Source organism: Buteo buteo, chromosome 1 (assembly GCF_964188355.1).
Source record: "Buteo buteo chromosome 1, bButBut1.hap1.1, whole genome shotgun sequence".
NCBI lineage: Eukaryota > Metazoa > Chordata > Aves > Accipitriformes > Accipitridae > Buteo > Buteo buteo.
In genome coordinates this window covers 85,896,585-85,919,211 of record NC_134171.1, presented here as the reverse complement: position 1 = coordinate 85,919,211, position 22,627 = coordinate 85,896,585, and the positions used below count along the sequence as shown (strand labels likewise).

At 41.2% G+C, this 22,627-nt stretch overlaps 1 protein-coding gene and 1 long non-coding RNA gene across 4 annotated transcripts in view; one reads left to right on the top strand and one right to left on the bottom strand.

The window, feature by feature from the left end:
• Nucleotides 1–22,627, top strand: part of ANTXR2 (ANTXR cell adhesion molecule 2) — a 120,028-nt gene that overhangs the window by 18,064 nt on the left and 79,337 nt on the right. For all 3 annotated transcript variants that reach the window (XM_075039652.1, XM_075039644.1, XM_075039661.1), the window contains 3 exons: nucleotides 13,513–13,573; nucleotides 14,706–14,801; nucleotides 19,341–19,410. In XM_075039652.1, the coding sequence (XP_074895753.1) occupies nucleotides 13,513–13,573; nucleotides 14,706–14,801; nucleotides 19,341–19,410 (227 nt within the window). The remainder of the gene's footprint in view (nucleotides 1–13,512; nucleotides 13,574–14,705; nucleotides 14,802–19,340; nucleotides 19,411–22,627) is intronic.
• LOC142036526 (uncharacterized) overlaps nucleotides 1–22,627 on the bottom strand; it is a 69,764-nt gene that overhangs the window by 16,072 nt on the left and 31,065 nt on the right. Inside the window, exons 6-8 of the long non-coding RNA XR_012652166.1 lie at nucleotides 17,041–17,207; nucleotides 16,760–16,875; nucleotides 15,153–15,275 (exon numbers count right to left, since the gene is read on the bottom strand). This is a non-coding gene — a long non-coding RNA (uncharacterized LOC142036526). The remainder of the gene's footprint in view (nucleotides 1–15,152; nucleotides 15,276–16,759; nucleotides 16,876–17,040; nucleotides 17,208–22,627) is intronic.

Here is a 22,627-nt window from a genome sequence, read left to right as displayed (position 1 = left end):
CTATTCATAGAAGCAGGAAATGTGGCCGTTCTGAACACTGCTCATTTTAGCTGTTTGATCACTTATGAAATGATGAATGGAGGAATAATGAGAAGCAGCAATTACATTAAGGAGCTGGGAGCCAAGGTGCTGCTACCGCCTGAATCAAACACAGAGTCTTTAGACAAGACAGTATCTTTCATAAGGCTGACGTTTCTGTAATGCTCCCATAACATTCTGCTGTAAATCAGTATGATGTTTTATTTGCAATTTTGCCTGCAATTTTTTTTCATGGTTTGCCTACTTGCATGGCATGTTTCTGTGTCTGTGGTTTGCACAACTTAGCCAATCTGAATTGCTTTTGTGTGCCACGTTCTGAAAAACAAATCCTATCAAAGATCCCTGCTTCCCCTTTTGCTTAAGCAAACACAAGTCCTGCTGATTTATGAGTGAAACTTGTCTGGTTGTCTCTGCAGGCAGAATTGGACAAGGCTTGTGCCTTCAAAAGTTACATTAATGGAACTCGCTTTAGTAACATTATTAGAGTGTGTGACAGTTCTAAGTAGACTTAAACACATTTTTATACTGAAGTGAGTTGGCAGCACTCAATACAGGAAGTTAAAATATATTTTGTACTTAGGAAACCTTGCAGAAAATTATCAGATAAGACTACAGGAACTGATACATGCAGAACTTAAGAGGAAGTAGTCAGTTTAAAAAAAGTTCAGTCCACAATTGTTTTGTCTTTACTTGTCACAAAATTTCTTAAGAATTCTACCTGAGAAGGATTACAAATAGAATCATTAGGCTCTCTTTTTTCTTGCTCATTTTGTAGGTGCTCAATTCTGAATTGTTTATTTTATGTGGGAAAACCACCCTTAAACATAGTGGACAAAAAAAAATTCATGGAGACATGCAAGCTGAGCCGTTGCATCACCTAAAATATTTTTAACTGAAGCTAGATTGTCTCCAAGTTGGCTGAGCCCCTCAGGGAAAAACCCTCATCCTTAGCATAAACTTTTAAGTTTGTCCAAGAAAAGTTGCGAATTCATAGATAATATTGCAACAAAATGATAGACTCTGTAAGTCCTGAATGTCAGTATGGACAGCCCCCCTACAGCTGTACCTTGAATACTGCGTTCAGCTCGGCAGATCTCACTGCAGGAATGGTATTAAGAAACCCTGGAAGAAGGTTAGCTAGCAGTATAACTGTGAGGGGAGAGGGACAGCATGGCAGGAAGGAATGATTCTTGGAAGAACAGAGCAATACATACATCAGAGGTTCTTTTCTTAGGTGGAGCTTTTTTTGTGAAAATGCTGGCACTGAAATCAGTAGCACCACTTGCTACGTGGTACCTTACCCCACATGATGAGATTTCTCAACATCTACTCAAGTATCCATTCCTCGGTGAAAGGGTAACCTGCAGGAGAAGAAACCTCAGTGTTTGTAGGATGTAAACTCCAGGGCTGAAGTGGAGTTAACTTAGAACCATCAAATGAGTGTTCCTAGGAAGAGTAAAATTGAACTAAGGTTTAAATGCATTGAGGGTCCTTAAAAAGCAAAATAATATTTGTAACATACCCAGTGGCAGACTCCTGCTAAAGCGGTATAAGCAGGTAGTGCTATAAAAATCTCGCTGCCTAATTGTAAAAATTCTTTGCAGTAATACTCTTGTCGATGATAGAGGGAAATCTGCTCCGCTTGTAAAGAACAGTCGGCAAAATCCCTCTAGCTTTCAGATTCATTTGAGCAACGGTGAAGGATATGTATTGAATATCCAGAGGGGTTCCATGTCAGTTAAATGGTTCCTGTATCAATCACTGTGCATGAGAATGCATTCCTACCTTTTAAGTTACATGGGTTGGTGACAGGTAGATCAGCAGGGCCCAAAGGGAACCACTGTGCAAAACGTACGTGGCAGTGGCACAATCAATAGCTCTCAGTGCTTGACTGGTCACTTCTCATCTTCAATGTGGTGACATTCAGCGTCATTGTCACTTGTACCCCAATGCCTCAGCAGAGAAAGGGGCCACGCAGGCTGTTGACAAGAGTTGGTGAAAAGCAGACCTGTACCTGTGTGCCCTACAGTCTAACAAAAAAAAAGTCAGCAGGGGAAGAGAGGCATGGGGAGACAGGTACAGGGAGAGAGGTAAGTGGCCCACGTTGGCCAGTGAGTCGGTGCCAGAGGGGCGAAAAGAACGAAGTCTAGCGAGTGATAGTCAGTTATGTTGAGGTAGGCAAAAGCTGTTTCATGCGAAGAACAATTTTAGCCTTTAGGTTTTTTAAAACTTAGTGCAATGACTTTACAAAAATGTGCCCCAGCCTCTCTCCGTCAATCTGATGCCTTCTGCTGTAGATATGCTATCAGCAGCACTTCCTTGGCCTGACCTGGCTTTTGCACTGAGGTGATAGTGAATTATTAAACTTGTATGAGTCAATCAACATCTCCCACTGTTACCTGCTGTAAGGCAACAAGACAGGTCAGCAGAGTTCATATTTATGGAGAATGGGAAACTTAACAACTGCAACCGTTAGTGCTCCAAGGTTCGATGTTCTGGTAAATACGCGGTATCTCTAATGTGAATGTTTACTGAGCCTCTTCTGTCTGAACCGCTTGTGTCTCAGTGGCCAAGTTATAGTAATCAGGGACTACCTTATTTTAAAGTTGTCGATACTAATGCCCTGAGCCAGCTCAGCTCACTAGAGCTGAAATTCCTCCCTAGTCTACCTTGCTTAGAGTACGCTGAGTCTGCTCCCTGTTTTTTCCTTAAACCGTGACCCTCAACTGCAGATGAGGGGAGGAGGGTCAGCCAATTGACTGCATGCTGTTAAGATTTTTCAAAAGCAAAATCAGCTTAAACAGTTCATTATCAATTATACATCAACTTAATTGGATCATTTCCTGTAGGAACAAAATATGCTCAGTTTATGCACTGGGAATCCAGGAAGCGAACTATTAAACGTTTGGGGGGGAGGGGCAGAAATGCAACAAGTTATCATTAAAAGAATTATTCTGATCAAATCAGTCATCTTCTTTAATCCCCTTGGATGGTCTACTACTCAAGCTGCACTGGGTGCAAGGTTTAGAACTAACATTGGGCTATGTTTTCCATGCAATTGAGACCGAGTAGATAGTTTTGGGAATTACTGCGTGTAGTTGTTAGAAGGAATCAATGGCCTGGAATAGAACGCTTTCTGCTCTACCCTTCACTGCTGTGCAGCCCTTAATTTGACATTCTCTGACATATTACAAACCATATAATGTTCTCCTGGAGAACAGAGAGCTTGATAAGCCAGCAACATAACTGACATGGTTCCAGTTTGTGTGAGCATGCATGTGCCTTGTGATTTGGATTTGACTTGTCATCTATCCCTGCGTGGCTATCAGTTCTGTTACATAAGGGACGCTGTAAAACTTGCCTAAGATGAAGCACAAGTCCAAATGAAATACAGTGTTTCCTTAGCGGTAAGTTGATTTGAGCCAGATTTTCCTTACTAATTAAAAAATAAAATAAAATAGCCTAAAGAACTTTTTTCCTGCTATGGAAAGTAACAGTTTGTCTTGATTCTTATTTACACTACTTGATAAGTAATAGGTTTAGGGTTGGTTTTAGTAATTTGGGGCTAAAGGTTCTCATGCTGTTAAAATACACATCTCTTAGGACCCACAGTTTTGTCATCTACATTTGGTTTGCTCAGTGACTGCAAATGAGGTGCTGCTTAGACGTTGTGTAATTAGAATATTCTCACTAACCTGACACTGCACCAGGCTTCTCTCTGATGGTTATTTTATGCAAGACCATATGGCTCAGGGATTTTTTTCATTTAGATAGGGGACAGGATAGCAATCCCCCCCCCCCCCCCGCCCTTTACCCTTGCTCTTTGTCTACGGCATTGCTGAGCAGTGTCAGGAAGTAGGCTGAAATTGGCAGTGAGTTGTAGTTAAGAGCACAGATGTTTGGCAGCAGATAGAGCACAGATAGTTTGGCATTAGGTATTAACTGCTGTAGTTCCTTTGCCTTGGCTTTGTTGGAGAGAAGCATCAAAATGGTGTTTCCTGTGAAAGCAGGTGTTTCATTCCAAATTATCTTGAATTGATTGTCTTCCATCTAGTGTGAGGTGGCCCTGTTGCCTCATTGCTTACCGCACAGCTGAGCGCTGGGAAAAAAATGGGAAGTCACAGGGCTTGCTTTAACACAGTAGGGACACATGATGTGGAACCGAGCCATAGATATATTATGGAATTTCATTTTGCATATGGATCCCATGTTTTGGGGCTGTTTTTTTACAATACTCTTTTTTCACTAAGTTGATATTACAATGACATGGACCTTTTGACACGAACTGAAAGAATAGAAAATTTCACTTCGGAAACAAGTAATTAACTTCGGGCAGTTTAAACATTAGTTGGTATATGGAGAAGCTGGCCTAGAGCCTAAGGTGTGCTGTGAAGGTGCTTCTAACTTAAAGATCCCGAGCATGATTAAGGTTACTCAAATGTAATCAGTAAAATCAAGGGCTCTACTTAGATTCATTTTCTCTTGTAACCTACTCCAGGTTTTTATCTTTAAAGCCTAACTCCACCACAGTATAAGGGGGCACAACTCCTATTCAGGTAAAAAAAGCAGCAACTGATGAATACGAGAAACCTGTAATGATACTGGGATAAATACAGCCTAAGTTTTTCACCACCCTGATTTCACACATGTTCACTCCTACATGCTGTAAAGTTCAGTGAATTCAGTATGAAAAATACTGATCTATGGACAGTCAGCATTCCATTCTCTAGAACAAAAATAGCAAATGAGTCCATTAAACCAATTAAACATCTCCTGCCTCAGCAAGAGTGAAAAATAAAAAGTTTTAAGTTACAAGAAAAAAAAAAAAGCTGCCAATAGTACTTCTAAATGACTCATAGAAAAATAAAAACACATGGAAACATGGGTTAAGCCCAGTCCTAATTCAGCCAATCAGCACAAATGAAGCAAAATGATTTTAGGTTCTAAAGTAAGCACCTGTGTAAACTCAGTTTTGATAGGTTCTGCTTGACTCACTGCGGCCAGAGAGGCTGCTAGCCCAACCTAGCTCGAAATGACTAAACCAAACAATAGTACAAAACAGTTCTCGTGACACATTCTTCAGAGGAGCTTTGCAGCTCTGAACTGGGATGAAGCTCAAGAAGATACTAACTTACCACAGAAGGGACTAACTCAAGAGCCCTGTTCGACAAGGTCAGGTTCACACAGCTCCAACCCAGAGTTTACAGACTCCATTTATGCATGTTGCTATGCCTACCACTTAAATAGCTGCTCCCCAAGCCCCAGTTGTACAGGTGCGTGGCATTCCCTGATCAGCTCTTAGTGGGAGCCAAAAGGTGTAGGCAATCCCTAATCAGGAAACAGCCCACAGAACTCGAGTATTACAGCTGACAGTCAAAAGAGCCTTTGTCTATGTGCACAGATCCAGCTGCGACTAGTAATAGTAAAGGTACTTTTGAGTGCTTGTAAGTTACAGAGCCCTCTCAGACGCTGTTTTGTGAGTTAGCTGTAGTGCGTGCCATCTTCCCTTTCTGCTACCCTTTTTTCAATATATTTTATTGAATTAAGTATCTGTATTTAGCAGTAGCAATTACAAGGTTGTAGGTTTTCCACTGCATCTTGATCGCGGGTGGAAGTAAAGGAGATGCAGCTCTTGGCGATGCAGGTTTCATGGTTAACTGAGAGACACGCTTGGCACAGTATATGAGGAAAAGCACATCCTCTTTGCATGTTACACTATGTACATAGCTTCTCCAGTTTTAATTATGTTTGCAGTTTACCATATTTCCTAGATCTGCTTTCCTCATGGTTGGTTATATTTTGCTCACTAGGTGTTGTGTTTACAACATCACTAGAGAAAATGATGAATCCCACATGTGGAAGGGAGCGAGGAAAGAAAAGAAGGCGGAAGTCTCCACAGAAAAGCCACTGTCTTGAGTTTGCTGTTAGACTAGCAGTTAAGTTTTTTTTTTAGTGTTGTTTTGCTATCTTTCTGAATTGTGCAGCGCACATTTTGCAGTGAGTGTACGCATGACGGGCTGGTGGAGTATCAATAGGCAGTGCTTCAGCTGGAAGCTCAGAGTGCAATGAGCAGGAGCTAATACTGCTGTAAATATATTTTTGCACAGGGACTGTGGAGGTGATTATATTGCACTGTCAGCATGTTTTGCACATCTTGCCATACCTGAGTACAGCAAAGAAGATTATTTTTTGAAGGTGAACATTTTTTTCCTCTTTAAAACTTGGTTCTGGAAGTAGCAAGTTAGATGCATTTGTTTGATTACAGTACATACACTTTTGTTCACGGAACCATATTGTCTTCCCCTGTAAAGAGTCAAGCCAGCCTGATTGGGATCGGCTTCCAGTGAGCAATGATGTAAACAAAGAGGTGCATGTTTGAAATGGAACTGTAGGGAGCAAAGGCCACCGGTGAGTCTGGAAATCCTTAGTTGTTCCAAAATATTAACATGCCAAGTCTGATCAAAATGTGTCAAGGAGCTTTCTTCTTCCAGCAGTTCACGGTTATACTAATCTTTAGCAGGAAGCCAACACCTTGCACATCCATATATCATTTTCTAGTTTCAGAACAGTAGACTTAAAAATTTTTATGGCGGTTCAATGAAGAATCCAGCTGTGCTGACGACCTGCCCAAAATCCTGAACTCCGCGTGCAGTTCCGGGGAGGAACAGATGCCGTGCGAGTTATGATTTATGGTGCTGACTGCTGCCAAAAACTTTTGAACTGCATAGTGGGGCTAAGCAAAATCGAATGGTGCTGTGAAATAAATTGACACTTAGCGTATTTTGTTAATTGTTCACGTACAGTTGGGTTGCTCGTGGCTCGTTAGTATTGCATTGTTCTCACAGTTTCTTGGAACATGAAATTCATTAAAGTGCTGGAAGGGAAAGTTGTTGTTTTAGCCTGCATGTAACACTGTACCGCATGGTACAGCTCTGTTCCACAGTATGTTCTGAGTGTATGGTAGTCAAAATACTTAAAAAGCTGCAGGAGCCACACTGCTTTACTGTTCAAATTCCGAGAACTAAGAGACAGTAGCAAGGGTGAAAAGGGAGTCACAGCAGAGCTAGGCCCAGTCTGTGACAAGTTAAAGAGGTACTGGAAGATGCAGAATGCACGTTTTCTATTGGAAGAAGTGTTCGCATAAAGCAGGGGCGAGATCTGTAACAAGGCAAAATTTATGACCAGAGGTGGAGTTTTCAAAGACTGTAAGCACTAGTGAGCCTTATGTCATCTTGTTGTTTGGCTGCCTTTTTGCAATTTATTGCAGGGACATCTGCCTTTTCTATGCTAATGGAATTATTTGCGTAGGTATATGGTTTGTGCAGCTTAAATCTAACAAAACATGATTCTGTTTTTCAATTCAGACGCGTACAGGTCAGAAACTGACAAAGTTTCTGTAAAACATCTCTAATTGAATTAAATGTTTATTGACAATAAAAATGCTAAACCTCTTATTTAGGAAGCGGGCTGTGAAGTTTATGTGACCCTTTGGGAACCTTCTACTGGGAAGTGCATAGAAATCCATGCCACTGATAAGGATTGATATGGATTTTAAGTACTGATTAACAATCAGGTTGTTGAGAAAAAAATTCGCTAGGTGAAGAGTGGTCCCAAACTTTATCATCAACTTTATAAAGTGGATGGACTTTGTACAACGGTTTTAAGAAAAATTTACATGTGTACTTGTTTGTGCCTGGGGAGGATTAAACTTATATTGAACACAAAACTGTCGGTGGCTTGTTAGCCTCTGAAATAGCTTGAGAGATGGAGATAGGTGACAAGCAGACAATGTAGGACTTCAAGAGAAAATTTGAATGCTAGTTAGCTGGTTCAGGAGCTAAACGTTTCTGGTTCTGGTTGCTGCATGCTTTGCTGCTGTCAGTGAGCTGATAGAAAGCGTTTGACAGTAAGAGTTGAGTACACGGAGACTCCTCTAAACGGACAGAGCCTCGAGAGCTGTGTGTATGGCCAGATTCTACAGGACTGCTGTGGAAGGAAGCTGAGTCTAATTTTCTGTATGGGACATCAAAGCCTTGATCCAGCAAGGGACATCTTTAACTGTAAGCCAGGATCTCATCCCACTGTACTGAACACATTATTAATATGCTTAGTTACACATGCAGATAAGGAATGTGATAGCTGGCTCACAGACAGAACTGGGCAGTCCAGCAGCTGATTTACGAGTGACCTATTCAGAAAAGAAAAGCTTGTTTGGCCAAATGGAATCCAAGCTTATGTTAGTGAGTTTACATCAAGGGTAAATTTGCTTTTGAGTGCCCATGGGATAACTCAGATACCTTTGTTCTGATAACTTCTGGTCTCAGAAGTATTCTGAAATGCTATGGAAACCGTACAGTATGCATTCACTTAATGGCCATAAGATGTGATTTCACTAAAAGCCTTAGACGCTCCTCTGCCTTCAGCCAACCCTCAGAAGCCGTGCTGGGCGATGTTTCCCGTGCTGAGCATAAGCTGCGTTCATGCCACTTGTTATTGAGGTAGCTGTTGTAGTAACTCTTCATAGAAAACAGCATAACAACATTTTTTTCATCTTAGATGCTCAGCGGCTGCTGCTGCTCCAATATGGCAGTGATGCAACACATCCTGTATATAGAGGAGCCACAGAATAGGGTTCCCTCAGCAGTATGTTGTTCTGTTGTTGTTGAACAAGAGGATGTTTTGGGCCTGAATTTCACGTCTCATTTTCTTCAAGTACAAGAGACTGATGACCTTGGAAGAGCAGAACTCTGCCGTCTTCCCTTTTCCAGCAGCCACACACGCTTCCTAACAAGTGTTAAAAAGGCAAGCTCAGAGCCACGTTTTTGATGTGATCCTCTGCACTTTGATTAGCATCTGTGTGTTTCCAGCTGTAACCAGTTCCACATAGGACAGTTCTGTCTCAGACTTGGAAGAACTACTCTGTAGTTCCTCCACACTTCTCCATTTCTGAAGCTGCAAGACAACAGGACACAGGCTGACGTGTTTCAACTCTGGTTTTGCACTTTGGTTTGTGGGAAAATGTTGCTTTCTGGGACAGCTAGCATTCAGGGAGGAAAGCCTTTGCGAGCCCAGGAGAAGAGAGCCCTATATTTGGTGTGGAGCTCTGGAAATGAAATGGATGACGTCAACTCTTTGCATCTCTCCCTGTATGCTGTTCAACTAAGGCAATTTATAGTCTTACTGGATTTTTTTATGTCAGCATAGTGTTTAACTATCCTATCCAAGGATGGCCTTATATAGTGATTATTTCAACTTGTAGTGATCATTTCAACTTTCCTTGTGGGCATTAGGTTTCTAAATAATGAATTTTCAATGCCAGATCATTCTCTTCGATTATCCTCAACAGGGAGAGAGGGAGCATAGTAGAGATTTTTGTGGAGTTCATTTTGATCTTGCTGACTTTGCGGCCTAGGTTTCCACAGCAAGATAGTTTAAAGTTCATTTTAAATTTTAAGCATTCAAATTATATGCATGCTTTGGTTTCTACATTGCCATAGTTAAATGTGCTTTGTAACACACAAGTGAGATGGCTCCATTAAAAGCTATTAATGTTGAGACTGGTCGGATCCCTTCTCTTGGGCTGCAGAAGAAGCGGCAAGGATACTAGGTTTCAGCTGTGTGTGAAAGCTGCCACGCACTGTGCATAAGCCCAGCGCTTACCCCGTTCAACCGTATGGTAATGCGCCAACATCCTGAAACGGGGAACTTTGACAATTAACATGCATCTTGGAAAATCCCTCATCAGCTGTTGCTGAAAGATCATTCCACAGGGTACTAGGAAGGGTGAAACAGGAACAGCCCTGATACGGAGATATGAAAGTGTAGCGTTCGCTACATATCAAGGTACCACGCTTAGATCACTGGTCAGCCCGGACCAGGGAAAGAGACAGATAACACACACAGTGTGAGCGCCAACTTCCCCTTTTATTGCGCAGTTAATTCCTTTTATACTAACAAGGGGAGGCGGGATTACAGGTACATCACAAGGCTGCGACTAACCCTCTAACTTTCCGTGACTTCGCGAGATCTTCCGAACGCCGAACCCTACATGAAAGCATATTAAGTAACGAACATGGATCATAAGGCAAGATGAGTAAGATGCCTTCACATCATTCCTCCTAAAGAAAAGAGACAAGCCTTTTATTGGAGTGCACCTGGAGGGAACAGCTTGCATGGAAAGAGTGAGAAAAAGATTAAAACAGATAGAAAAAAGCATGAGCCAGAGCAAGAAAAGGGTAAAGAAAGGCCACAAGTTTCTATACATCCTTTTAAGATGCAAAAATATGTTCTCCTCTCCCCCACGTGAAAGAACAAGTGGTGACTACTGTCTTTGAAAATAGTTTCAGGTTTTCTATTGTGACAGCTAAATGCTAGTTACCATAGCCTTGTGAGGCAAACCATTCAAGCTGATTGTGCTTGGGACATCTAATGGGATTTGACCCTTTGCAAGAATGCTCTGATTTTTAATTAATTGATGGAAAATTCAGTTCTGCATCTTGTTTCAGTGTTGCTTAGACAGAGTGCTGAGAAGAACCCAGAATTTAAAAGGTTGAGCAAAGAGCTATCTATATGCTTTTAGGTTGGTTCCACCTGATTCCAGTCAATTCTTTACAAGGTTTCTTTTATTCTGCCTCTTAAGGTTACTTAATGATTGTTGTTGAAGGGAAGGAGGATTGTCAGGGACAAGGCAGATTTCTACACCATTATCTTTTTTTTTTTTTTTTTTTTAAAGCATGGGCTATCAAGAAGCTTTTTGAAGGATGGAAAAGAACTAGGTAAACTTATAAAAACAAGTTTTGGTATTTACACACAGTTTTTCTTCCCTAGTGTAAGCTTTGTTTGGGTGAAAATGACAGCCTTAGGCCACCACACTTGCAAAGAGACTGAGGATCTTCGAACAGTACAGCTTTCTCAAGCCAAGTCAAGAACAGCAATAATTAAAATGATGAAAAATTAGTGTCAAAGGAATTGTTTATTTCTAGGAACAGTATTAAACCCCAGTATTTTCCTGCTTTACGTCAAGAGCAGCACATCTACATGTATAAATATGAATTCCATGCTGCCATGCAGGAAGTCAGTGTATCCTGAACCCTATATTGAAATTGTATTTTGTTCAAGGATTGTGATCATTTAACCTAGGCCATATTTTATCTCAGTTGGGGCTGGTTCCTCCTCCCCAGTTTATTCTTAAATCCAAAAGGCGTTAAGCATGTCCAAATACATTCTTTTCCTGTTTTATATTGCATTTGGAAACACAGTGTTAGAAAAATCACTATCAGTTACAGTGCAATTGCAGAAGTACTACTTTCCAAGAAAAGACAGGTTATGTCCATCATTGTCTTCCCCTCTCCCTGCCTCGCCAATCCGTATTGTGGCCCTACTTAATCAGACAGTAGGCAAATGGGGTCAGAATAGGTGTTGAAAAGTTCCTCCCTGTCTATATAGTGCTGCTCTAAAAAAAGTTAATGAATTCAGTGGGCTTTGATACGGCCAACTGTTAGATCTGTACTTCATATTAAAGCAAGTTTATAGTCTCATTAACTTAAACTGGACTATTCATCTCAGTCTCTTCAGAAGGAAGAAAAAACACAGCATGTTTTACAGTAAAGGAATAAAATGCTTTACCGCTTATGCACAAAATATTCCCCCCCCAATAAACTGAGCAACACTTCCTCTTTCTACACTGAAATAGGAATCAAAAAGCTGAGTCCTTTTTTGGAATTGACATCACATCCTCAGCTAATATAAACTGATCAACTTGCACTGAACTTCAAGCTACATTCTTTCCAAAGATCTCTATTGCTATGTCTCATCCAAATATATGCACCTGCAAGGTCTCCAATTTTTTAAATACTACTTAGTGTTTATGAATGGGTTTTGAAGCACTGAAAAGTTAATTGGTGCACAACAGTTTGTGTGGAGACAGGTGATATGGACAGTGTTAAATGAGGCCAGCTATTTTTTATTTGGAGCTCGGCATGCTTTTTATCATAACAACAACAAATATGTTGTTGTTTCTACTGGGCCTGGATATGTAGCAACAGAAATCACTAGCAAATAGTGTAGATGGGGCAGGGGAGGGGGAAGGAAGGAGAAAGGAGTTAAGATTAAGAGTTACATTTACTGACAGACCAGTTCAGGAACAGGCAGAATTTTGGCAAATGGAGATGAGGGGCGATAGTAACAGGTCTTTCTACTATGCACGTGATTGCAAGGACCTGAACTGATTCCGTGTAGTATTATATATGCCTGCTAAAAATATACCACTTATGACACGGAAAGCTATATAAAGGCATCGTGAAAGTTTTCTGAGTGGGAGGAAAACTAAAAATCATTGGGAGAAATCACATGTCATCATGCGAAGGTAGAAGAAAGTTGTGGATTGTTTGAGCGTGTTTAACCCTATAAGCTTCAAGAGACTCATTCCCTTTGAGTTAGCAGAAATCCTGTTACCTGCTCAGAGAGGGGGATTAACATTTCTGTAATAGGCATCTCATCTCCTTCCTGGACAACAATAACAAATAAGAGATGGAGCCCTGCTGTGGGACTGAGATCCTAGCAGTGGGAGGACAGTATGGTCTCCCGGCTAGATTCCAGCAACAGTTTTAGTCAGACAAGCTCAACCCATTCCTTCTGAGATGCACCATTTTTGAATGGAAAATGAAGTGCTCTGCAGTAGTCAACACCTGGGTGCTATTTATGCCTCTGCTTAAGTGACCATGGATAACTTGATCACTTGATGTATTTGTAAACAGTAAAATGTGACTTTGCTGAAACTAAGGGTAACATCTGGGACCTTTGTAAGTACAGATCGGTCCAAGGTGTCTAGTTCCTCCTGTCTCTTACATCCCATCCCTTCTATTTCTAAGTCACCTGTAGGAGTATTGTTTTGTTCCAGCCTTTTGGAAGAATATTGCCTGACTGGTTGAAGAATCAAAGCAGGCTGACTGCTACAGCAGTTAAAAAACCCCATCCGACAGAAGGCAGCGCAGTCAAGCACACCGTGTGTTCTTGCTGTGCTTTACGTAGGGCAGGATGCCAGCACTTGGAATAACCTGCACTTGGCTTGACCCACAGATTGCTGGAAGACCGCTTTTGACTGGATTAGGTTTTGGATCAGGCTCCTTGTGACTAATTTTTGGCTTAAACGTTAAGACTGGAGTTCATGGAAAATTATGTTAGGGATCTAGTCAGAAATTTCAAGACCAAGATCAGACATCATTATGTATTGAAGGCTGTCCCGGATTTAACAGACTAATCCAAGTCTTGTAAACTCTTTGGAGACTTGACTGTGCAGGCGTGCAGAAGTTTCACATGGTCAAGGCAGCGTCCTACAAAGTCAGACTTAATGCAAATCAAACCTGTAGCTGTGTGCCTGTATCTTCTGGGGATAAGCGTTTGTTTTAAAGTAGTATTTCTCACTGAAATAGCACTCTGAAACCTGTTTATGACTAGTTTCCTCCTTTGCAACAGGTTTTGAAGCAGTCATGTACTGAAATTTTGTATTTGGAGCCATCCAGTGTCTGTGTGGGAGGTAAGTTTTTATAATTCTAAACTAATACTCAATTATTACAGGACTGTGATTTCCTTATTTCACCCAAAGAAAAACCCCAGAGGTCTCTAGAATAAAACATCTCTATGAAAAAAATCCTCAAGGAGTTTAAGAAAGATCAGATCCTTCTCTGTTGACTCATTTTACCCCTCAGAGGAGCTGTCTTCCAGGGCCTACTTTCATAGTTTAGGTAATGCCTGTAGTAGTTTGAGATGCATTTATCTGCCCCTCTCCCACTGGTCATGCTGTGCACTTGCCCTTGTATTTAAAGCAGTTATACTTATTCCGTGACACTTGCATACTATTTTACCTATGGTCACGGAGTTAGGTTCTGGGAATCCTGGTGACTTATGTTCATATAAATTCTTGACAATATTTCTAGTGCCATGCCCCAAATCTGTGGAGTGTAAGCAGTAAAGCATTTGAATGCATTTTTGTGCATGGAATGCACGAATACATTTAAATACATTTAAGAAGAAGAGTTGCACAAAATTTTAAGGGCTTATCTTCTTTCTGGGTTTCACAACCCACACATAGTTTCAGACCAATCAAAAAAAAGGTAGTTGCAAAATGTCCTTATTTTGATGTTTCTGTAAAAACATGGATCGTCTCAATGAAATCGGTGGCCTTGGTAAACAAACTGTTTTCACTCCTCCTTTGCACAGTTCACAAATAGTGTGGCTCTTAGTACTATTTCCCTGGAAGTCGCCTAAGGAGAAATGTTTTCTTCATCTGGCACTTCAAGTGGGCCTGATCCAGGTTTGGTGAGTTGTCTTGTTACAAGACCCAGATTTCTCATTTCTCAGAGTATTCACTGAGAAACTGTTTCTCATCGTGCAGTTGAGCCCCAGATCCTGTTGACAGTCAGAATCAACTTCCATTTTAATAGGGCTGCCTCAGGGATAAAGATTTGGGAACAAATCTTTATTTTCCTATAGTGACCTAACTGAAGAATGCAGTACCAGGGGTCAGTTAGTTAAAAAGGAGACCTGAGCAAGTCTGAAGCATTACTACGTTGTGGTTCATTTATTGCAGGCTATATTGAAACTCTACTTGTCTAATTTACTGCAGTGCACTAAAGAGTGGTGATTTCGGGTTTTGCTTTTCTCTCCAGAGGAGTTTCAGGTTGTTCTTAGAGGAAGTGGCTTAACCCTTGGTGGGAAAACCGATGGTGTTACTTGTACCTATCAACTGAACGGAACTACAATTAGTAAGTATTGAAGTTTGACATGATATGCCTTTAGATTTCCTAATAAGTGCTCTACTTTGCTTCTCGTTACCTCATTTAATTAAAAGCGTACGAGGAAAAATATCGAAGGGGAGGGAAGCGGTAAAGCTCTGAGGATGAGTAAAAGGATGCAAGTGACTTCACATCTTGCTCAGGGGTTTGGCAGCCCAGATGGCTGTGTGAATTAACATGGTGACAAGTAGGCAGATGTTTGCCAATGAAAAAAACATGACCACAGAGTGTACCAAGTTCTCCTTTTTGTAAGAAGGCCCAGGCCAAGACACAGGCTCTCATTGTGATTCCAAAAGGCACTTTTTCCCGAGGTGCACTCACCTTGTTATCTTGGAGCGTCTCTGCCCATTCTGCCTGCTGTGCTAGATGTATAGCCGTTGTGCTGTTTGTTTCAGGGGCTTGGGTGCTCCTCCTGACACGGAATCAGTCCTCTTCGTGGAGCTCCTGCAACAGCATAGAATAAGGCCAAGTCAGAACAGGTGGTACTATTTTGTCCCTGTATTTTGACATGGTTCTTCAGCTCAGTGTCCCAAGCAGCGCTCTCTTCCAGGAGTGGGTCTCAACACAACCAGATCCCTAACTGGACTCTAGTTTCCTGACCTGTGGAAAGCAATTCTGTTTCAGACAGACCGACCATGGCATCTTTTACAGGCACTTTTCCTGTAGCTTTATCTGTTTGGGTTTTTTTTTGGGGGGGTGAGGGGGGTCAGTGGGGTGGGGTGGGTGCAGATGGGCATTATGTTTGTTTTTTTTAATTTTTTTTTTTTTTTTTTATTTGTTAGTACTCGCCATTGGCCAGGTGTTACAATCCTTAGTTATTCCTTTGTCAAACTACAAGTGTCACGGGGGAATGTTTCTGAATGGAATGCTGCAGAAGTTAGAAAAGCTCTAGAAGTAATTGAGAGGCAGTGTAGACTATTTTGTTCTTGCTATCTGATTAAGTAAGTATGCTCATGGAGAATTTAATTTTCAGTAAAATATTCAGGCCTTGGTCTTCTCTTGCTCAGTGCATTAACTTGCAGCAGGGCAGATGAAAAGTCATGCTGGAATTTGGATTAGTCTCCTTGTGCTGCTCTGTTCCGTGAACTGGTGCAAGGTAGACGATGGTGGAAAAAATGCCATTAATTGAAACCCCTGCCATTTTTTTAACCCAGAAACTAAAGTGGATGGCTAGTGTAAATACATCCAACTTCTTGCGCTAAGTGGTATCCCTTAGAAGCAAGCCAGACTGGAAAATGACCCAAAATGGACCTGTAGAAAAAAAGCCAACTCATTTTTTCCCTACCTACTGTCTGATTTTTGTATTAGCCTGTCTTGAATTCCTACCCAATTTAACATGTGTTTCCAGTACATTTTCTTGCTTACTCTGGATATCATATATACTTGAATGGGCTGCCAATCTCTCCTGCCTGTTAAATATCTAAAATAATCTGGAAGAATAACAGAATAGCACAGTAGTTCTGGATAAAGGCAACGTGTGTAAATAAAGTCTGCTTGTATAAATTTCCCTTCAGTTTTAATTCTAATTGTCACCTTTGTTTCCTACATTAAACTGTAGCTTGCTTATTTAAACTTGTTGCATAAATTAGCTTCGTAGAGGTAGAATTTGCAGTGTGGCAAAATTATTGCTTCAGCTGTGTATTTATTATCATGGTGTACCTTTCTTACTTGGAGAAGTGGGGAAACAGACTAGTTCAGTTCCAAATGAATAAAACTCATTTCACACTATATGGGGTAAACAGTTGAGACATCAGTTACGTGACCTGAAGATAATTAGAACTTAAATTTTCATTAAAGTGGCTGGTTTGCAAGTCATCAGCACTCCTCAGTTCTATTCCTGCTTTGCTCCTGACTTCTTGTTTACCACAAGCAGTTACTTCTCTACAACTCAGTCTGTCCATTTGAGAAATTAAAACAATAGCACATACCTTCTTCATGTAAGTGTTTTGAAGCTTGCATCAATATGGTTATGTTTGTAGTGGCATTTGTACCATTCGATACTTTCTGATGGGGAGTGCATTAAGGTACCGGTGGAGATAAGGACCTATAGAACACGAGAGTTAAGGAGGGATTTAGCCATTTTCTATAAGCATCACAAACGTAAACCTCCTCTGTCCTGCTGGCACTGGAGTACTATCATACTAAAAGTTTTGGCATTATTTAGTAGCAATGCTAGCAGCCTACACCAAATAGACTTGAGGTACTTAACATTGGTAGGTTGCAGTGCTGTTTGAATTCAGGGCTGTGCTGTGCTGCCAATGATTGCTCCTAGGAACTTGGATTTTGATGTGCTCCATGCTGCAAATGGGGGATGAATCCACTGTGGAGGGTGTCCGGAGGAAGCTGGCAAGGATATGCAGAAGTTCAGAACACAAGCTGTAAGGAGGGACAGAAAAATTCAATTTGTTACATCTACAGGAAGGGAAGAATAGCCAAAGTAATTGTTAATTACAGGCTGCTAAAGGGCTGAAAATAATAAGCTGGACTCTCCGAGTCCACTTAGAAGAGAACAAGAGGCAACAGACTTCAAATTCTGCAGCAGATCTAGGTGAAGCATTAGGAGAACAGTTCTCACTGTAAACATTTCTTGGGCCTGGAATAGGCTACCTAGGAAGCCTTTTAACAGCTTAGATGAGTGTCACTGAACAGTATCTGAAGCATGTTGCCTTCTTTAAATGACCTTTTGAAATATTTTCCGACTCCGGTTTCTTCGATTCTCTGATTGTTTAGTCTTTTATAGCTGTACGGCATGTGTATGTCTGCTTTGCCACGGTAAAAATAAGTATACCTGGACAGGATGAAGCCCTCAAATACTTGCTAGCATCTGATGTGAGAATTTCCAACTAGATCTCTGGGCTGCTTTTCTTTTTTTTTTCTTGGCTTCAGGAAAGGGTGCGCTAAAGCACACGAAGGGAGGGGAATGGCATAGCGATGTATTTATTATATGTTGCAGCGTAAAAACACAATCTGCTGTGTGGGGTCTTGCCAGAGGGCTGCTACAACCCACCCAGGTTCTCATCTTCAGCAACGGACAACAGCAAATTTTTAGGGAGTAGTATAGAAAGGAAATAGGGAAACTTGCTGTGACCCTTACCCTGATACACAAGCTCATTATCTACAGCTCTGTGCTGGGCTCGAAGCGCTTTTGTCTCAGAGGAAACCTAAAAGAGAACAGTGGAGCTGGGGTGGTCAAAGGGCTAAGAAGGGTGCTTTGAGCAGTAGCGGGAGGAAGGAGGTGGTCCCAAGAAAAGGAAAATTGTTCCTGTGTCATTGCGTTCTCTATGAAAAACTGGCAGTTGCTCAGCAGAACCCTCATCATTTGAGGGCATAATGGAGGGTATTTGCATGAGGATGTACTTTCGTGTTAGAGTTCCCCTAACTGATAGCCTGGGCTGCGCTTTGGGATCAGCCCCAGAGCAAACCGTTATTTTGTCAGTTCTGGTTTTAAAAGATGCATTTGGCATGTTTCTCTTTTTGCATTTATAAAGAACCATTACCAAATGCTAGAAAGGAAACCTGCCAAATGTAGCTGTGGGATAGAAAAATAATCTATGAAACATACCATTAAGACAAAAACATATGGCAATGTGCTAATCCCTCTTCCCCACCTCACAACTAGCCCCAAATCTAGGCCAAGCAGTCAGTGCAGATTATAGCACATAAGAAAAGCTCATTTATGCTAACAACTCCTCCTTCAGCTGCCCCTGAACTACTTGTATGTCTGCCTCTTCCCCAAATGCAGGACAGAGTTATCTCCAAGTTTATCTGGCAGATCATTTATCTGCTCTCACCCTTAAATCAGAAAATAGTCCATGCTTGCAGGAGCAGCTCCAATACAGAAAAAGCCAGTCCTACTGTGGGGAAGTTTGGGACGATGGTTCTGCACAACAGGAGTGGAATTTTTCCCAGCTTACCAAACACATGAGGTAAAAGAGCTCCCTCCTCTCCTTTTCACAGCTGCAGAAAAGGAGCGCTCTGCTGGACACAGTGCTCTACAAATAGATGCTTTATAAGTATGAGAGATTTGCGAACAGCTAGAGACTCAAAGGCATGAGAAACACTGGAGAAGTAGACACTCCCATCACAGCTAGTGAAAAAATCCTTGAATGCAATGCACAGGGTTGGAGCTAATGAGAAACAAACCTTCATCTTCCAACTATTAGGAAACTCCTAATAGTGTTCTCAGTCTTTGCAAAAATGGTCTCGATTCTAGGAAATTATCTCTCCGGAAGAGCATGAGCTGACTTGAGTAAAATAAAGTAAGCAGCGTAACGTGGGCTCACACTCGCATTTAAAGGCAACTCTGGATTTGTATGTTCGAGGTGCAGCTTTAAAAAAAGCAGTAGCTTTATTCCTTAACTTTGGCCTGCTTTGCTTGCAAGTTCCAGACATTACCAAACCAGTAACCACCATACTGTGAGAAGGGAAGGGACTTTATAGCATGTTCACACATCAGCTTCTCATTTACGTAGCACAGTATATTGAACTCATGTGATTTGTTTTTTTCAGATGAAAAGCCAAAAACAGTGGAATCTGATTTTTTGCTCTGCCCTGCACCAATCCTATACAAAAGCGGCCAGTAAGTACTTGAAACAAACGTCATCCGATGTTTTGCTAGAATTGGACCCATTATTGCTGATGTTAATCATGAGAGGTTTTGGCTAGAGGCAGTCTTTTGTTGGTTTTATGGGGGGTGGTTTGTTGTTGCATTCTTGTGTTATTTCCCTAGTGTATTTGCCAGCTTTGGAATGGGCTTTAAATAGTCATCTGTGACCAAACCAATTTGGACAGTGCCTTAAAAATGAATATTCAGCCAGTTTATTAAACACTGAAAAGGTCTGGCTTGTCATAAGTTTTATGCAGATTAGCTGTTTTAACAGGGCATAATATGCTCTCTTCTGGATAATCTTTAGGCTCATTGTTAAATAGATTACATTATCACTGACACTTACAAGCTATTATTAAAATTATGTGTCAAGATGCGTACCACTGCTCAACATGTAATGATAAAACGAGGCACTAATTTAACAACGGCAGCAATCTCGTAATAGCACAGTGGCTAAACTGCAGTTCTAGCCTTATTCTGTGTGTCACTGGCCATGCCTACACATTACTTCTGGCCCTCTGAGAGCTAATCCTTCCCTCCTCCTCTCAAATTCAGACATGCCCTAGGCTTTTAAGATCACTACAACTTCATTGTTCAGATTTGTGAAATGCTAAGCTGATCAGAAGTCAGAAAAATGCATGTCAGGTCTTGGCCCTGTAGCAGGGCAAAGGCTTTCGGGCTGTTGACTTTCTCCCTGTTGAACAAGTAGTTCTTCTCGGAGAGTTATTTGGGATGAGGTCAATATTAATCCAATAGGAAGCACAGCGGTTCATTACAGCTCTGCATTGTCATTTTTCTGTGGCAATTCTTAGCATTTTAAAAGCTAAGCATATTGCATAGATTATTTTCACTAGTTAATTTTCCAAGTTAAGCCACAATCAACTGCCTCAGTTGCGGTGTAAGACCAATAGCAAAACCCCAAATGCACATCTGTTTTGTGCATTAAATGGCAACCGGAAGGAGGAAGGTTGGTAGCGGTAGAAGAAAAAAACTCCAGCGATTAACCCCAGTGGAAGAGAGTGGGGTGAACCGCTGCAGAGGAGCTGCATCGTAGCCTCTGTGCAGCCACCAAAGCTCCCCTCTGAGGAGCGAGCGCTGGTTTATGTCAACACAGGGAAAACAAGCATGGGCGAGAGTTACATGGAGAGCAAAGGAAGGGGATGAGTTTTTAACGCTGTTACGTTTTCCTGATACTCAAGTTGCCTATTACACAGCTATGCAAATGTTGATCTTGTCCTACATGCGGGAGTTGGTTAGACCTGCGTGCCTTCATGTTAAGCAGTACAGTTGCGCCATTTTCAGTTGAGCTAGGCTGCATGTGGTTGTGTACCGAGTGTACAACAAAACAGCTGTAAAGAACTGCTGTAACAAATTGCTGTCTTACCTAAAACAAGTCAGCACCATTTGCAACTGTAAGAGAACGGATTTTGTCATCAGAACCATGTAATTCAGTCAGGTTAAGAAGCCCTCCTCTCTGTGCCCAAGTATTTCAGTGGAGTTACATTACAACAGAAGAACAGTAGTAGCAAATTAGGCCCCCAGTTTTAAGCACCGCAAGACCTGAAGCTGTAAATGCTTTTCCACACACTGTTAGTCTGAGAGTATGTAAACAGCCTATCCTGCCAAAGGAATGTGAAATGCATGGAATATTTATATAAATTAAGGCACAGTGGAAGTTATTTGAACATGCTGCATTTTTTTTCTTATTCTGTGAAGAGCTTGTTTGGCCTGTGAAGCGTTATTGAGATAGACAAATCACCATATTGTAATTGCAGCGTAGATCGAGCACCTAATTACGGCACGTTTCTTCTCAGCAGTGTTTGTAAGAATGAACGAACACATGAGCAATACACATAAAGTTGTACCACTTCACAGGAAAAACATTTTTTTCATAAGTTGCTATGTGAAATATACTTCCATAACCTGATGTTGAAGTGGTTACAGCTTTGGCCCAGAGATAAACAGTTTGCTATGCAAAAGACTGACAGCTATGAAAGATACGTACATACTTGAACTCTTGACTTTCCATTGGCACAGCTCAGGCTATTGCTGGATAACTCCCAGTAATTCCTCATGCAGTGGAGCTAATATTAGTCGCTAATGTAGCAACAACCAGTCTGCTCTTTTTCTAATGCTCTTTTCAGTGGAATTCAGAGCAATACAAGCAGACAAAGTTAGCTCTGTGACTTCTAAGCCTGCAGCTTTGCTCCTGGGTAAAGACTCACTTAATAGGTTGCATTATATTTTTTTAATTGGAGACACTTCTTGTTGACTGACGAATTCGCAGTTTTCACATGCAGAACAATAGAAACCCACGTGGAATAGATAAAATGGCAAACTATGCAAGATGTTGGGTTGGTAAACCTCCGGTCTCCCGGACTTAACGCCATTGTGTATTTCTACTTTCTTCCCAGCTGCTGGCTGCATTTAGTTAGGAGCCTCCAAAATGCCAGCTGTAGATTTAACCAAGCATTCTTTTCAAAGCCTGTTTTTTCACAATACCATGTAGCAGATGCCTGTGGTATCCTTAGGTTATGTGGCAACATGACTGTGCTGCTCGGGCCATTTAAAATACCTTCTCGTCGTGCCACTTCTGAAGTACAAAATTACATAGTCTGCTTACAAAACCAGCTCATTTTGAAAGATGCCCGATTAGCTAACAGATGAGAATTACTTGGGATTTCTACATGACCAACATACACATTATAAAAAAAAGTCAGAAAGTATTGAAATAATCCAGAAAGGAAAAGTACTACGTATGCTCTGCAGGAAGAAGATGAGGAGACAAACTTGAGTCGAATTGCTTTGCTTCATGTACTTTGAGAGGCCACTTATATACTGTGAGGGCAAGTGTAACATTACAGCTAAGCTTGTTTACTAAAAAGGACTCTGATTCTACTGCAGTGACCATGTAAAAGCCATATATTTTTAGGGTCTTGCAGAATATTTGAGAAAATCAGTTCCCCTTTTTAGCTCAGGCTTGAATTTACTGTTTTGCCACAGCTCAAGGGAATCAAACTCAAGAAATCCAAGATTTCTTTGACCTCTCTGTTGCTTTAGATGTTTCTGTAGTCATTGTGCTTTGGAAAGAAAACAGAGCCCTTGTCTCTTTGGAAGACCAGTACAGGAAAAACTGGTATGTTTTTATAAGTCTGCCTTCTTGCTCTACCTTTGCTTCTTTTCTCTTCAT